Raw genomic sequence first — 17,985 nt, 5'->3', positions numbered from 1 at the left:
ACCCTATTGGTCTGAACCGAACAATTCTAGCCCTTCCCAGACAAATCAGACCTTAACCAAGACCTAAACCAGCCTAAACTAGTCTGAATTGCCCTAAACCGGACTCAATTGACCTAAACCGGACCTGAATTGGCCTAAACCGGACTTAATAGTCCTAAACCGGACCTAGATTGACCTGAACCGGTCTAAACCGGTCCAATTGACCCCAAACCGGACCTGAACCGGTCCGATTTGACCTAAACCGGTCAACTGTTGACCAAATTGGTCAATGGGTTGACCGAACCGGAGTGAACCGGTCTGAACCGGCCGGAACCGGGTCTGAGCCGGACTGAACCGGCCGGAATCCGGTCTGAACCGACGGAACCGGGTCAAACCCGATCTGACCGCCGATAACCGGACTTGGATCCAATCGAACCAGGTTCGATTGACCCAAACCGGGTTAAACCGAAATTGGATCGATTAAACCGGCGTAAACCGGGTTTAATCCGAAACCCTAATTTCGGAAACCCTAGCCGCCGAGTCACCCGAGTTGACTCGGTTGTTGACTCACCCGATTCCTCCACTCAACCCTAACTCGGACGAGTCACGGGCCGAGTTTCGCCGGAATCGAGTATTCCTCCGCCGAGTTCACCGAGTTTCTTTGAAACTCGGACTCAAATCGGAGGAAAAAACGCGGAAAAATAAAGAAACTGAGTCAGAAAACCTTACCTGACTCACCGGGTCGATTCTGTCTTCACCGAGTCTTGATCTCAGACTCTCCACCTCGACGGATCTGGCCACCGGTGACTCCGAGACTCTCAGATCTACTTCCACCGTCGCCGATCCGCCTCCGTCTTTGACTGAAACACTTAAACAGGCCGTCAAAACGCTCCGACAGACAGATCCGAACCGAAACCCTAACTTACCTCGCCTTTTCCGGCGAGCTTACCTCCCTGGATCGTAACCGGAGCTCTGATACCACTTTGTGAAGGTGGTATCGAACCCTCTCCGATCTCTCCGTCACTCGTTCGTGCAAGAACCGAAAGAAGAGACAGCGATTTTAACGAGTTCGGTTACCGAGTTTCCTCGGGCCTACATCTCGGCCGGACGGTGCCGGCGAATCCACTAGAAGAAAGAACAGAACGAAACAACAACCGGCGACCTCCACAGAATACTGGAGGTTCACCCCGAGAAAGGATCGGAATAAATAAAACAATTAAACATTTTTTAAATTTATGTAAATATTACAAAATGAAGAGTACAAACCAAAAAAATACATATAAAACAGACTAAAAATATAGTAACATAGTCAATTTTACCACTATGAAAAGTCTACAAAGTCAAAACGACTTAGTAAATATTTACAATTATATTTTCGGTAAAAAAGAAAATATATATTGTGATCTTATTCTTATAGGTCATAAACGGTGGAGATACATGATGTAATTTACATCCACCCATTTCACATTTCAAAATCTATTTTATATTTTCTAAAAATATTTTTGATTTTTTAAAATTTATATATGTTTAAATTCAATTAAGCTATTACATATTAATTAATAATATCAATAGATTTAAATTCTATCAAAATCCATCAAGTTACTAAAAATATAGTTTTTCCGATAATTTGAATTAGTAATACCCAAATAAATTTTGGATTAATTTTTTCGGTCCAAATAATATTTTATTTTAGTATTATTTAATTTTATATAAAAAAAGAACAATATTTAAATTGTAAAATTGAGTTAAAATTTTTTGAATCGATTAATTTTTTTTGGTAATTTACGTATTGAAATTATGTTAAAAAAATGTGACGAACCAAGGATGCAAATAAATCATTTTAAAATAGATAAAGTTGAGTTTGAAAATAAATATGAGTTAACCCTAAAATTATTGGGTATTACTAATTTGTACGTTGCAGCTTCCCAATATATTACTCTTATATATATAAATGCACGTATATATGAATTTTTGAGTGTCTTTTGACGAATGACGGATATGAATCAACTGGTAGATACGTTGAGAAAATTATTGAAGATTTAGAATGTGAGTTAACCCTAAAATTATTGAATGTGTTTTGATTAATTTTAAATAAATATGAGTTAACCCTACAAGAAAATATAGGTATATCCGTTGGAAAATACCGTTCGAAATTTTCAACCCAATTTTTCAATTGACGGAGAATTTTATTTCATATTTGATATAGTTTTAATTATTTGAGTTAGAATAAGAAGAATTTTAAAAAAATATATATAGACAAATGTCATTCTCCCGTCAAATACATATTTCATGTTTTACTGAATATTATATTACCAAAAAATATCTGTTTTATTTAATTAAAGAAAACAAATATATTATCATTATTTCAATAATTATAAACCAAACATGGTCACACCGCCAGGTGTTCATTATATTCGGGTTGATACAATATTTTATAAGTAAATACGGGGTTACATTTTAAACTCTTCTGTTATAATAGTTAAATACATTCAATAAAAGGTGTTAATGTATATCTTTTTATATATAAAAAAACAGTTTGTGAAAAGAGCGAAAGATACGTGTAAAAATATATTTATATATATATTTAATGTTAGAAGTTAATGTTAGTCAATGAAAGAGCAAAAGACTGCTAAAATATTCTGTAGAATGAAAATACATGAACCAAACAAAATTTCTAAATAGACAACACCCTTCCCAATAGATATTTAATATATTAATTTATTTTTTTTTAAAAGTTTACTAACTTTGTTGTGTATATACATTTCTATAGAGATGTTAATAATCCGATCCAATTAATTTTGATGTTTTTTAATTTTAACGTGTGTTCCTTCGGTGTATTCAAATGTCTTTAAATATATTAAAATTTTCAAATTACACCTCTCTATTATCATCATCATCTTTATTTTATTCAATATCTTTAAAATGATTTAATTCGCTTAATTATTATATCCCTAAATTTTCTAATTACATTCATTCTTACTAGAATCCATGCATCCACGGTATTCTCCCTGTCTTTAAAAATGTATTTATTAATATAATGTTTACATATTTTTGTGCCTATATAAGGTGTGTTCTTCACAAATTCATTTTGCATGTGTTGCTTCACATCAAAAACCAAAAAAAAAAAAATACTATAAAAGTTGCAAAATCTAAATCTCTCTCTACGATCTCCCCTCTTCTCATAGCCCTAGAGGAGAAAATGCTTAATTAGACTATTTTTCTTGATTTCCAAGTCTTTCTTTACTTGTATGGTTCATACGAATTGGTTCTACGATAATGGTAGAGCACTTGAACGACGATTTCTATGTTGGTTACAGGAGAATATAAAAGGGAGTTGGATGGTGGCTGATGTCGTGTACTACATGGGTCATCCTACTGAAAAATGCAAGACCAATGGTTGGGTCCCTACAGCTCTCATTCTCGGTTTGTCTCGTAGGAAGAGGAAAAAAGATCTTTATTTATTCACGTGTTGTATTATATAAGAATAACCCTAGAAATCATCGTTTGATTAATTTATTTCAACTTAACAAAAATTGACTTCCCAATCTATATATCTATATATATAATAATAAGGTTTAAAGGATTCTGGTGAAGCCACCTCATCTCCATATCATCATCCATGTGGCAATAGTTATTTTAAAAAAATATTAGTTATTACAATATTTATTAGCTATTTCTAAATATTTATTAGCTATTTCAAATTTACTTAAATTAGTATTGATTTTTATACATGAACAGTAGATTTTATTTTAAGAAATATGAGAACTATATTAACCAAAAATGTCATCACAAAAATTATTTTTAAAAAAATTATTTTTAACTTTTTTTAACCTATAAAAATGATCATGAACTATAAATACATAAAAATGTCAATAGGTTATTTAATCAAAAAAGTAAAAAGTTTGTATTTGTTATATTAAAATTTCTATTTTAAATAAATTGAATTTTATATATGATTATAATTTTAGATGATTATACATATATTTAAATTTTTTTATCTTAGTGATTTTAGTTTAATAAATATAATATAATAAAAATATTACATTAAAAATTTGATTATAGAAAAAAAACAATATGTCATTTGTAACCATGTTTTATAGTTATCGGAAGAAACAAGACAGCCCACGAGATACAACCAAGAACCAGAAAGACCTTACCGGAACCTTCAACCTCACCTTTTCCTTGGCCGTCTCCGAGCTCCGGCGTCGCCGAGGCTCCACCGTCTCCGGGATCTCCCTTTCGATCGCCTTCTCTATTCTCTCTCTCTCGAACCTTCTCTCCTCGAGCACCGCGTCGTCCGTAATCTCCAACATCGCAAGACTCATTAGGGTATTAACCCTAAATCACCAAAACGCATCGTTTCGGTCTGGGATTAAAAAACCCGCTCGGTTTAGTGTTAACCGAAAACCTCCGATGCAAAGAGAGTGTCCACTTTTCCACTAGACCATGGGCCAAGCCCAACAATAATAAATCTATTCATATTAATAAAAAAAAATTAAATGACGAAAATATATCTAATCTATATGTAATATCCCGATAAAATATTAAACATTCGTATATATCTTTAATGTTCACCCAAATTGGAAGGTAGAGATGGAGAAGGCCCAAATCGGATGTTTTGTAAAACATCATTTTGATAATTTAATTAGGATGATTACGTAAGCAATTACGACCATCAAATCAATCACGTGTTCATGCGTCTAATTTGTTGGCCCAATTAAGTTTCATATGGACCTTCTAACGGCCCATCATAACAACCCCTTGCTGTACCCGGTAGGGGTGGACGTTTTAACCCGTAATCCGGAGGTTTGGAGGTACCTGACTTAACAAGTACCCGAATAAAAGGTATCCGAATATTAACGATGATGAGATCGAGTATTAATAAGACTAAATTTTCGACCCCCGAGTCCGAGTGGAGGTTCAATTATTTTACAAAGGGTACCCGGAGTACCCAGTATATTTGTTAAAAATCTAAAATATACTTTATATCTATAACATTTTTGTCTAAATTATTCTTATTATTTATTAAAATACTTTTATTTTAGTTAAATTTTTTTATGTTCTAAACCTTTCTATACAAAAATTTCATCATTCCAAATTTCATTCTATGTAACCGAATCAACCATTCATCTCTCTCTCAAAATTTTAGTCATCTCTCTTCATCGTGAATTTTTCTCTTTATACTTTGACCTCTCTCATTTGTATTTTCTATATCTATCATTTCATCGTTCAAAATTTTATAAATCGTATGGGTCCGGGTACCCGCGAGTACAAGACCGAGAATCTCATTAAACCCGAGCTACAAATACTCGGATTTTATGAAGCAAAGACTGAGATAATATTTTTATAAAACCCGTGGTAATGGAGACGAGACATGGTTTTCTAAAAATTGGGGGTACCCGACTCGTGCCCACCCCTAATACCCGTCACCTTGCCAGGCACTCCGTACATATTTTTTTTACTCCGTACGTATATTTTTTTTTAAACGATGGGGAACCCCTGTGACTACCTACTCTTACAAACGGAGACGAACTGGCCACCACCCGCGCCTAACAGTCCCCATGGACCTCAGTCCGCCGGACCTGGCCACCAGGCCCGCCTAATGCTCGGGCCGTAGTTGGGCTTAGGCGCCTGCAGGTCAAACCCCACGCCCACGCGCACGAGTCTGCAACACACGCGGAGGAGGTAAATCAGCCCATTATGATGGGCTGACAGCCGAATAGGTCAAAGGCAATGAAGAGCGATGAGAGGATTCGAATCCTCCACCTCAGGGTGATACATCATGCTCCCTTACCACCTGACCTGGCCCCGAAGGTCAACAAGCAATACTCCGTACGTATTTTGAATACAAAATATACAAATATCGATTAAAATAACAAAAAATCGCGAACAATATATGGGAATAATATCGAATAAAACAGCAAAATTCTTTACATTAGTGTTTTTCAATATTAAATAAATCTAACTTAAAATGGAATAAAAATCCAATGAAAACTATATTCGATGTAAAAATGGAATAGGTATACTCTTTTGGAAAAAAAAAAATCCAAACTAAAAAAAATGAACTAAAACCCAGGCGTCAACTCTGGTTGAATGTACCAAACAAAAAAATAAACAAATTAAACCAAAACTATATAAAATTCATGTCCTAATATTTTTTTATTAACTGTAAATTTTATATATATAAATGATCTTACAATAGAGATTACTAAAGGTAATACAGATATTAAAGTTAATCATAATAAACAAAACAAGTAAAACAAAGAAGTATGAAAGTTAAATAATAAATCAAACAAAAAAACCAAATTAAACCGAAAAATATATAAAAAATTCATATCCTAATAATTGCTTTAACCAAGAACCAAAGGCCCTCTAGAACAAAGAGCGGCTTCACCTCCCTACTCGGTAACTTTCACACACACACATATATGTATACGTATAAATTCGTCAGCATCAAGTATTTTGGTCACGTAATATACCTTCGTTAAACCCTTTGGACCGACCGGCATGAAAAAACAAACTAACTAACTACGAGATATATAATAAACTAAAGAACGAGTAAAATAGATTAGTAAAGCCAATTTAAATAAATAAGTTTGCACCTCAAGGAAAGATAACTAACTAACTGTATTTTGGTTTTATCATATAATGGATGGATTGTGTAAGTCCAAAGCCATTATTATCGTTATGGTATTAATTAATGATAGCGTAAGGCATAAGAAGAAAATCTCATTCCTCTCATCGATTTTGGCCGTGAAATTAAACTAAACCTCATATTAATTAGATAGATGTTTGTTAAATTGCATGTAATATATATAATAATACTTCACGTTATATAGAAATCGAATCTCGATTTACTATTCATGAAATCAAACAAAACTATCACTTTGAGCGCCTTGTAATATATATACACACCCACACCCATACATTTATATATTATATTACAAGACACTATATATGTATAAGCAATAGACACATGAATCAAGTGATATTACTTGAAGGCTTGAAGCTATCATTATGGATGATTATTATTTCGTAACAAAATATCAAAAATGAATTTTAACTTATGGAATTGTTATACCAAACAATGCAAAATAGATTATACAAATAAGAAACAATAAAATGGAATTTTTTTTTTTGGCGTTATTGGGGTTGGGTTGCTTTGTAGCGAAACAAACGACGTACAATACGACATATGAGAGCGAACAAAAAAAAGACAAAACACGAGTTATTTTGAGATCCTCGACATTATAAAGTTACCATCCCCTTTACCCAAACACAAAAAAAAAAAAAAATCTTAAACCCTAAACCTAATAAATAGTAAATTTTCCTTTGGTCAAATATACTAATTTCTTAATATTAAAAAGTTCTAAAAAAGAAAATATATCAATAATTTTATATGTTCGGACCAAAATGATTCTCACACAGCCAATCCACAGAAAATTTTAAAAATTATAATTTTCTCCTCAAATAATGAAATGGAAAGAATTAAAAAAAAAATCTGGTTTTGGTATAATATGTTTTTTTTAGAGTAAAAGCTTTGGCATTTGGTATGTACAAAAAGGACATTTTCATTGTCTTGGAGCGGATGCGTCAATAAAGTGAAACATAAGGTTAATTCATGTAAGCATTGTTGTTTTCAACAATTTGAGAAATTCAAATTTCACCCGACTATCAAATTTAATATTGTTAGAATTTAAACAAAAAATAAAGGCAGATTATATATCCCCTATGTAGCTATTTATAAACTAACTATTTTTTTTACTTTTACATAATTATATATTATCATAACCATATTCCTCGTCGTTTACATGTAATTATTCCCTTTCTATGTTTCGTTGACGTTTGGTGTTAAAAAAAACAATAAACAAGGTTTGTGAAGTTAAAAAAAGATTAAATTATAATATACAAAAAATAAATATGAAGTTATAAGATAAAGATTTGAATGTGTGAAGGTAATGCGGTAAATGTAAGAAAAACATGATGAAGTGTGGAAAGAACACAAACAAAATCCAAAAATAGGAAAAATAAACGTAGATGGATCCGTCATTTGCACGGTTTCCCACAGCGACGTTAGCTTTATGATTACTTTACTTGATTTTAAATACGAATTATTGATTAATTGATTAATTAATTACCCTTCATTAAATTATAATTAATCGTATAAGCTCTTGTTTAAATTTAAGCGGAAGAGGCGGGTGAGGAGAGAGAGTCACAACGCAGACTGCATTTTCTCGACCGAGAAAATACTTTCCTATCCGAGAAAATTAGAAAGGGGAAATTTTTTGAAGGATCATAAATGTTACACGATATACAGCGCAATAATACCTAGCTGTGAGGCTCCTTCAACTTCCGTTTCACGTCCTCGACCGAGCTTCAGTTATCGTCCATCCACCACCCCACCCAGAAATTCTCTCTCTCCATTTTCTTACTTATTTTCCCACAAGCCAAACGGAAATGGTTGCGCCGCCGACATCATCATCGTCATCATGGAGCAAAAAGAGAGAGCTTTCAGCTTCAGAGAGAGCAATGTCCGGACCCAGGTGAAGCAGCACCGTCGAGGACTTTCATTTTCACTCGCGAGGAAGGAGAAGCAAGGAAGATCCGATTACCCGAATCCGCTCACCGCATTGGGTTCCCGGGTCAGGGATCTTTACGATCGGACCAAGTTTGGCAACTGGTCTCGCATCATCGGTGTTGGAGAAACCTGCCCTGAAGTGATGAACACCAATTCGGCATTCGGTGATTCGCCGGAGAAAGTTGCTGAATCTGACGAGAAAGAGGAAGAAGTCAAAGTGAAAAACATGGCACAAGTCGAAGACAAAGGCCGAGAAAGCAGCTGCAGTCTGGACACGACCAGACATGAAGGACAAAGCCTTAGCTGTACGGAGGATTCAACATCTTCTCCGGTTTCCTCCGGTTGGTCGGTGAAGAATGGCGACGGAGAGAAGAAGCATCCTTCAGATTGGGGGAAATTGGGGAAACAGCAGTCAGTTTCAGGTTGGGCCCCTTGTGTCTGAAAACTCCCATTAAAGTGTTTGCTTTTATTCCTCAATGAAATCACTGGAACTCCAAAAGCTGTTATAGGGCTTGTTGGAGGCAATTCACTTTTTCACTCAAAAAAGTTCATAGCTTTGACCCTTTCCTTTCCTGGAAAATTGCCCTTTTCTCTTTGAATTTCAAGGGTTGTTTCTCTTTTTTTCCCCTTTTCTGGTGACTGTGTAGAGATTGAGATGATGAAGGAAAGATTTTCGAAGTTGCTCCTTGGGGAGGATATGTCAGGTTGTGGCAATGGAGTTTGCACAGCTTTAGCCATCTCCAATGCCATCACAAATCTCTGTGGTATGTGAATCATCATCACACCCATGATCTAGTTCTACTAGCATTAGCTTGTATACTGTTTTGTGAAACACTTTCTTTTGGTATTTTAGACAGAAAACATTTGGACAGGATCTTGGCAGGTAGATTGTTAATTTGGTTGCTTCACTTTTTCTTTTCTATTTTCTTGAATTCCTTGAAGCTACTTTGTTCGGACAACTATGGAGGTTAGAGCCTCTACGTCCGGAGAAGAAAGCCATGTGGAGAAGAGAGATGGAATGGCTTCTCTGTGTAAGCGATCATATCGTAGAGATGACACCGACATGGCAGACATTTCCCGATGGAAGCAAACTCGAGGTAAGCGAACTACAATTTCCTTCAAGATTCTCCGATGATTCTGTGCTTATTCCTGCTAGCAAATACAGAAATAGACAGGTTTTAGGTGCTTGGAAAAAGCTCAAATCTTCAGACTATCACTCGACAATCTTTAAGTTTTCTTCTCTGTTTAACATCAGATGTCATTGTTGTAGATAATGACTTGCAGACCAAGATCCGATCTTTATGTCAACCTTCCAGCTCTTCGCAAGCTAGACAATATGCTCCTCGTAAGAACACTCGATCTTTCTTATTTTCCCGAGTTTCTATTTTTCTTCCGGCCCAGAAAAAGTTACTGATCGTAAAAGTCATCGCTTTCCATCGTATCTTTTTTTTATCTTCCAGGAGATATTAGATAGTTTCGAGAACAGAGAGTTCTGGTATGCTGACAAAGGAATTTCGGCACCTGACTCGGAAGACGGGTCAGATTCTTTCAAGAGATCTTTCCATAGGCAAGAGGAGAAATGGTGGCTACCGGTTCCACGGGTTCCTCCGGGTGGTCTGAAAGAAAACTCGAGAAAGCAGTTGCAGCATAAACGGGACTGCACCAACCAGATTCTGAAAGCCGCAATGGCAATCAACAGTGTCACTCTCACCGATATGGAGATTCCCGAATCATACATCGAGTCTCTCCCACGGGTAATGAACCGTATAAAAACCCGGGTTTTGAAAATTTCCATGTCAGGAAAGTTGACGAAAGTTGTGATCTTTTGTTCTTTATCAGAATGGAAGAGCCTGCCTTGGTGATCTGATTTACAGATACATTTCGTCGGAGCAGTTCTCTCCCGAATGCCTTCTTGATTGCCTCGACTTATCCTCTGAACACCAAGCGATAGAGATAGCCAACCGAGTCGAGGCATCGATCCATGTATGGCGGAAAAGGGCCATTTCCAGACCGGCAAATACAGCTTCCAGATCGAGCTCGAGGTCGTCATGGGAAATGGTGAAAGACCTGATGGTTGATGCGGAAAAGCGAGAGTTAGTAGCGGAAAGAGCCGAAAGCCTCTTGCTTTCTCTGAAACAGCGGTTTCCGGGTCTCCCTCAGACCGCTCTAGACATGAGCAAAATCCAATACAACAAGGTCTCGACAGCAAATTACACCGTTATATCAGAGTTCCATTCCGTTAAACGTCGATATGAATTTCCGAGTCTTTTTCTGTTTCTTTTCAGGATGTCGGGAAATCGATTCTGGAGAGTTATTCGAGAGTTCTAGAGAGCTTGGCGTTCAACATCGTAGCCCGAATAGATGATCTGCTCTTCGTGGACGACCTGATGAGACAGCCAGATCAGACAAAGCTTCCGACAATGGGCAGAAGCATTGTCCAGAAAAACATTGATTTGCCCATCTCGGCATATGCAACACCGAGCTACTCTCCAGCAAAAACAGGCAGGTCCATGTCGGCAAGGTCGCCATTGAAGGATCCTGAGAGTGATGGCGTTAAAAGGGTATTGACGGGTTATCTAACGGTGGATCCGAAATCGAAGGACCTGGGCTCGAGATCGAGCCGGTCGTCGTCGCCACCGCCGGGCCGGAGCGAGAGTAGGCGCTCGCTCGAGAAATGCATGAGGGAGTCGCAGAACGTGTGGAACCTCGATCCAGGGATCTGAGCTTAAAATGATCACTTGTTTTATTAATAAATGTTATCTCTTGTTTACAGTAAAAAAAATCTTGTTGAATAGTGATGTGTGTTGACGAATTAGTATATGATATTTTAATGAAATCAACTGACCCAACATGGTAGATTAATAGGTAAAACGGGAACGCAAAACATCTGTTCCGTCTTGAATTCGAATCTTAAATTAGGAAGGAAAATGTAATTCTAAGATTGTGAGATTAGTCTGGATTTCGATTTAAAGTATTCGGTTATCCAGAAACAAGATGAATAGAAGGTTTTTTTAGGACAAGAGAAATGTGTGAACACACGGTCAAAATATATTAAACGATAAACAAATTAGTGAATAGTGAATATACAAAATGTTTAATAGAGAAACGGGATAATTATCACACTAATTTTGTCAAAAAAAATATATAACTATTTAATTACATATACACAAATTCATGGGTATCTAGTGTGTGTTTTTATATTATTTATTGGTATCCATTTTTTAAAAAAATTCTTGAAATTTTCATGGGAACTATTGATTTAGATATTATTTATTAGTGTTGGAATTTGGATTTTAAGTGGGAATTAGCTCATAAAATGCACCAAAAGGCTAAAATTAAAACCCTAAAAAAGAGAGAATGGAAAGTTGAAAAAGTCAAAACCTTTGACTGTGTTTTAGAACTTTCAGAATCATAAGAACCCAACGGAATGGAATCTTCAGGACAACCCACTTCGGACAAAACCCATAAAATCTCATCTGGTTCCCAACAACACTCAATGTTCCCTTTTAACACTACAAAACATATACATATTTATATATGGGCTTTAAAGATAACAGGTAGATACACTAACCGACGGTCAATCTAAACCGGAAATGAAAGATAAAACCAATCATAAACCAGAAATTTAATAAGAGCAAGAGAATCCAAAATGTTTTTTTTATTCATCCATGAAAAGAGAGAACCGGAAATTTAGTAAGAGTTTGTACTTTGTACAAATCCATCATCGGTTCGGGATTTGATGTTTTCTTCATTTCCGCAGCTACCATCAGATTTCTTTTCAGATTTTTTTCTATATATATATATATATATATATATATATATATATATATATATATATATGTAACATTAGATGTAAGTTAAGAAATAAAAAGATTGATTGATATTCTGCTACCTATGCTCCTATTCACCTGTAAAGATCAATATACCGTTTTACCATTCCAGAAGTAAATATCCAAGAATCATATAAGCGTGTAAAAAATCTAGAAATGCCATAGCCGATATATATATATATATATATATATATATAAATGGATTTTACCTTGTTTTGGTAGGAGTATAACATTGGCCAGCAAAACTCTTTAGTAATAGAGAGATTCTGCGAATTCAGACAGAATTTCCAAGAGGGGGAAACCGTATCTTAGAAAACAGATGAATCATATCAAACAAGAATCTTGTAGATATCGAAAAAAAACCGGGTTTTTTTCCCGGATGATACCTTGCCACCAGTTTCCTCTCGAGGCACTTCCTGAATCATCTTCTCCTCCATCTTTCTTGTACTGCAAAATCTTCAGATTCATAGAAGAGGTGATCAATCATTACAGGAAGAAACAGAGAGAAAAATCCATAAATGAAAAAAAAGGCAGTAAGATCCTTCTACTATCATGAATGGGAATATAATTTCCAAACACAGCTGCAATTAGGTAAATCCATTTAGATAAACAATCCGAGGTGTATTTACCGTAGAGTTCATGCTCGAACCACTGACACTATGAGGCCGAACATAATCATCTTGACCTCCATAAAAGATCGACGAGCTTAGATGGCACGGTTGCACTTTCTGCTCCTTATAGATTGAACCCGGGCCACTGTTAATCAAACCCGGGTTCTCCTGTTCTTTGCAGGTCCTACCATTCTCGCCTTTAAACGTGCGGAAAAGGATCATCCGATTAGCAAAAACAGATAAAAAAGGACTTTCGAAACAAGTATCGTAGAGCAGAGATATATACCATAAAGTCCAAAGCTTGATGAGAGAAGGAATGAGATCATGTTCTTGAAACTAATACCTGTGTCTGAAGATTTTTTGCTCCAAACCTCGTTTGAGGAATCCACTGGTCTGTTCCAGTTACCGGTCATTGTTCTTCTTCCCAAAGCCTGAGATTCAACACAGAATCAAAAACTCATCAGCTAATCTAACACACTACAGATCAGAACAGAAAACAGAGAATTAAAAATTGGAACTTTGGGGCAAATGAGCTAAATCAGAGTGAAACAATGAGATTCCCCTATCAGATACTTGAGCTCCAAGCCACAGTTCATGGAGTTCTTCATCAGCCCTGCTCTTTTTTCTTCGTTTCGATTGCCAGGGTGAGGATGATGGGGTAGAAATTTCTGTTCCTTTTCATATAAAATCCAGATTTTTCGTATAGTTTTATCGAAAATCAGAAACCCTTTTCCGGGAATTTCGATTACGCTGCGCAATACGATCCATTCCAGATCTTTTTTTTTGAAGTATTTCATGACTTGTAAACCCTAATTCCACTTTGCAGCGTAAACACAATAAAAGGGGTGGAATTTCGAGTTCCATTAACGATTTTCTCGCGATCAAAACAAACGAAAAGGGCATAGGAACTAGAACCGTCCGTACTCGTCAACGTATCCGGCAAACATCTTCAACGCAAAGTTGGGAAAAAAAATTCGAAATTTATGGAATAGAAATTATTATACCTTGGAAGGAGGAGTGAAAATCGACTCGAAATATCCCGAAGAAGAAGAAGGAGAATTTTCTCGGGAACCAAACAGCTCCGACAGTAACGAAGACGACCCCACTTTCTTGTTTCCTTCCATATCGTCGCCCTCTGTCTCTGTAAAATCTCTTTCCAGCTAAGCCCAGAGACCTATGAGTACGTCTGTATGTGTGTGTGTATGTATGTATCGGTGTATACAAACAAAAGGTTGTTTGGGTGATTTTTCCGATATACAATTATTTGTTGAATGTTAAATTAAAATTTGTAATCTTTTGTTTCCTGTAAAACCTTGTATCCAAAATATATATACAGATTTATTATGAGGAGGAGCAAACAAGTTACCTAAGGTATTCAAATAAATAAATAAATAATATGTTATTGTAATTAATCAGATCTCTTAGTTACAACTTACAATCTCTATCTCTCAATTAAACAATACTGTATTTATCTTGTGATCAAGTATCTATGTAAATTCCTCAATTTAATTTTACTACAAACATTGAGTAAATGAGAATATAAAATATCTTTGGAGAGAATCTTCCATTAATGTACACAATGGTAAATCTAAAATTGGCTGATTTCTTGCTTATAAATACACAAGTATCAGTAAATTTGGAATTTAAAACTTAAACATAGGAAAAAAAAAAGAATGAATAAATATATAGAATTTATCATTTTTGTTATGTACATATTCGTATAAATATATATAAACACACACCTATGACCGTTATATCTCGTTAGGTAAGCCTGTTATGTTCGAGGTGTCAGACCAAGAAAGCGACACGTGGCAGAAGAAAGGAAGTACTTGGACCGACAGGCAAAATGGACCCCGAACCCTAGGTTTGTTGGATATATATATATATATATACGTGTATCTCATGACAGTTAAAAGAGACCACATGGCCGTTATATATCTTTGTCGGGTCTCTCTGTGTGTGTTTGATTTAAGACGTTATAACTTCGATATTTATTTTTTCTTTTGGCGATATTTACGTAACAAAAACATTAAATGGGGCCAGGAAGTAGAATAAATGTAATTCATTTGACAATGGGCCGAAGAAGGAAAATGGAAAACGTGAGCGGCAGGATTCGAACCTGCGCGGGCAAAGCCCACATGATTTCTAGTCATGCCCGATAACCACTCCGGCACGCCCACCTTGATAGAACTTTTAATTGTAAAACATTCAAACATATTCTAAACGTCTATTTCTATATATAAAAAAAAAAACCGTAAGAGGGAATGGTACAAACATGAAAGGGCCCAAGGAGAATGGTCTATAACCCAATTAGTTAATTTTATTTAGGGCTTACCAAAAGAGGCTCAATAGATATTGTAAAATCCATAAACAAAAAGACTTGCACCAGCCGGGAATCGAACCCGGGTCTGTACCGTGGCAGGGTACTATTCTACCACTAGACCACTGGTGCTTCGTTGTTTACCAAATTTTTATGTTTACTTATATAAAATTTTCATTCCCAAAACGAAACTTTTGGAATTATAGTACAAGAGGAAGACAAGGATTTGTATGTGGTTTTGCAGCGAAAATGAATCACCATAATTCCTGGTACCATTTCGAATTTTGAAAATATAAGAAATATGAATGTAGAATATAAGGAACGAATAGTGAAAAAGGGTAAAACCAAGTTTCCATAATGTTCTCTTGATGATAATTAGCCATAATGCAACTCAAAATATATACATATGGAAAGAAATTGGTTGAAATAAGGCAAATTAGTAAGAAGATCACAACCAAATGGCTAATTACAAAAAAAAAAGGGGAAGATTGTAATTGATTGTTGATTTTCTAATTTGTAGGAGATTAGGTTTTGTGGGTTATCTGTTCCTTTTTTTTTTTGTATGGGATTTTGTATTACTTGGACAATCAATCGGCCTTTCATTTCAGAACCTATTCTTCTCATAGACTCTTCCTAGTGTGCATTTGTGCTTCACTCTGCCGTAGTGTCATCCTTGCGTTAATATGTCGTCATATCTTAACTTAATTTTACGGTCCATTTCTACCATAGACTTGAATCCATTGCGAAAGAAATGATCATAAATACATACGCATTATAAGATTAACATCATATATTAAGTACACCACACACATTTTACGAATTATACTAAAAACATTTCCACCCATATATACATACATACATACATACATACATACATACATACATACATACATATATATATGTATGTATATAAACAATTTTAAAGAAGAGAATCGGTTCAAATGATTATCCGAAGAAGATCTCTTTGGCCACACCGAGAAAAAAGCAGTCAAAAAATGTTCGAAGCGCCCATCATTGGGCTCGTAAAAGAAGAGATTCTCTTCCTTTCTTGATTTGATCTCTCAAAAACCCTCCTTTTTTTTTTCTTGAATGCAAATAAAATACGTATGTTTTATTTAATTATACTCATAATACAAGCAATCGCGTATCAGCTCGCGTAATTCAAATTATAGTGTTGTAATCTTGCATGTCATGATCGAACGTAAGTTTCCAAACAAATTCTTGCTATAGTTCTTGAAATTTTCGACAAAAATCTTATGTCGAAATAGAATATATGGATATTATAAGAAAACCCTAATTTTGAGAGCATATATATATATATATATATATATATATATATATATATCATGTATCATATATAAGACATATCATGGAAGCCAAGAACCGTTTCATGGACAGCAAAGATCTTGTCCTCTCGCATGGAATCTGTTCTCCAAAGCATTAAACCTTTGGAATCAGCATGATACTTCCATGACTGTGTAGCTTTAATTAGGAACAACTATATGTATATATTCTCGCCATTTTATATTGAATGTCCCGCAACGAGCAGCAGCAGCAGCAGCAACAACAACAATTAACTCCATAGCTTTGCAACAATGGCTGTCTTCATTACAAGTGTTGGAGAGGACCAGGTAATCTGCATCCTGAGGTTTAAAAGCTTTACGTATATATACATTTGTATATACGTATATATATACACCTCTATCTATGCGTACGTGTCGCTTTTAATCCTCGGGATGCGGATTACCTCTTCCTTCCAACATATATCTACGCGCAACGATTTTCTGTACATACACATACATACATACATACATACATACATACATACATACATACATACATGCATGCATGCATTTGTTCTGCTAGACAAAGGCAAGTTCAAGACTATATATATAACTATTATTTTCTTTATTATTCTCTTTTTTTTTGGTAAATTATTTATTACTATCTTAATGTGAATGTCTACATGATTAGCACATACACGTGTATATATGTATATGTCATTCTCTTAATATCTAGATGTTTAGCATGTGCACTTGTGTGTGTGCATATATATATATATATATATATATATATATATATATATATAGGTACGTTAAATACATATATAGGCAGCGTATGACACGTATATAATTAAAGATGATGTATATATACATATATGCATGTGGATTAGTAAACCATTTAGGGGCGAATCATATAGTGTAATCATAAGAGTGACATTTGACATGATGGATGAATATATATAGGAGAATATAAGGTTATTGGTTGACAATATTCTTTATCCCTAATAAAAGAGGGTGTAAGGATTCTAATTTTATACATTGGACCAAAAGGGCACAACCTTAATTTCCATACGTATTTTTTTTTTCGCCGTCTAACATTTGTGATCTTATGGGATATAGAACCAAAACAAAAAATGAAAATCAGATCCGGTTCATTCTATATATGAATTTCTTTTTCATTTTCTTTTTTAAGTTCTTTGTTATTTGGAGACACTTTCCAAACTCTCGTTCCATTCTACTTGTTTCGTCTCATTATATTTTGAAGATATATTTATTATTTAACCCATCTGACTCTATTAAAATTTTATCATATGAAATTCAAGAATTATAATTTTAGCCGAATTCTATGATGCGAAAAACCGAAGAGTAAATTAACAAACTCAGC

The 17,985-nt window shown here is 35.0% G+C and overlaps 2 protein-coding genes and 2 non-coding genes across 4 annotated transcripts; 1 reads left to right on the top strand and 3 right to left on the bottom strand.

Annotated features, from left to right (window-relative positions):
* The first annotated feature begins 8,189 nt into the window (after positions 1-8,189).
* LOC104823268 (rop guanine nucleotide exchange factor 7-like) lies at positions 8,190-11,393 on the top strand. The gene is made up of 7 exons (XM_010554752.2): positions 8,190-8,979; positions 9,205-9,321; positions 9,500-9,654; positions 9,828-9,902; positions 10,018-10,311; positions 10,397-10,753; positions 10,843-11,393. The coding sequence occupies exons 1-7, from the start codon at positions 8,469-8,471 to the stop codon at positions 11,278-11,280; spliced, it is 1,947 nt and encodes a 648-aa protein (XP_010553054.1). The 5' UTR covers positions 8,190-8,468; the 3' UTR covers positions 11,281-11,393.
* Positions 11,394-12,374: 981 nt separating this feature from the next.
* On the bottom strand, positions 12,375-14,153 carry LOC104823267. Its single transcript, XM_010554751.1, has 6 exons — positions 14,003-14,153; positions 13,342-13,429; positions 13,017-13,195; positions 12,774-12,843; positions 12,597-12,653; positions 12,375-12,465 (listed from the first exon to the last, which is right to left on the bottom strand). Exons 1-5 carry the CDS (start codon positions 14,120-14,122, stop codon positions 12,637-12,639), a joined length of 474 nt encoding a protein of 157 aa, XP_010553053.1. The 5' UTR covers positions 14,123-14,153; the 3' UTR covers positions 12,375-12,465; positions 12,597-12,636.
* A 943-nt stretch (positions 14,154-15,096) lies between these two features.
* Positions 15,097-15,178, bottom strand: TRNAS-AGA. Its single transcript has one exon. It is a non-coding gene; the product is annotated as a tRNA-Ser (tRNA).
* A 201-nt stretch (positions 15,179-15,379) lies between these two features.
* TRNAG-GCC lies at positions 15,380-15,450 on the bottom strand. The gene has a single exon. It is a non-coding gene; the product is annotated as a tRNA-Gly (tRNA).
* Positions 15,451-17,985: the final 2,535 nt, after the last annotated feature.

The sequence above is a fragment of the Tarenaya hassleriana genome, unplaced genomic scaffold, assembly GCF_000463585.1.
Source record: "Tarenaya hassleriana unplaced genomic scaffold, ASM46358v1 Cleome4, whole genome shotgun sequence".
Lineage (NCBI taxonomy): Eukaryota > Viridiplantae > Streptophyta > Magnoliopsida > Brassicales > Cleomaceae > Tarenaya > Tarenaya hassleriana.
The sequence above is the reverse complement of the archived record's forward strand: the minus strand, read 5'-3'. Positions and strand labels throughout refer to the sequence as shown.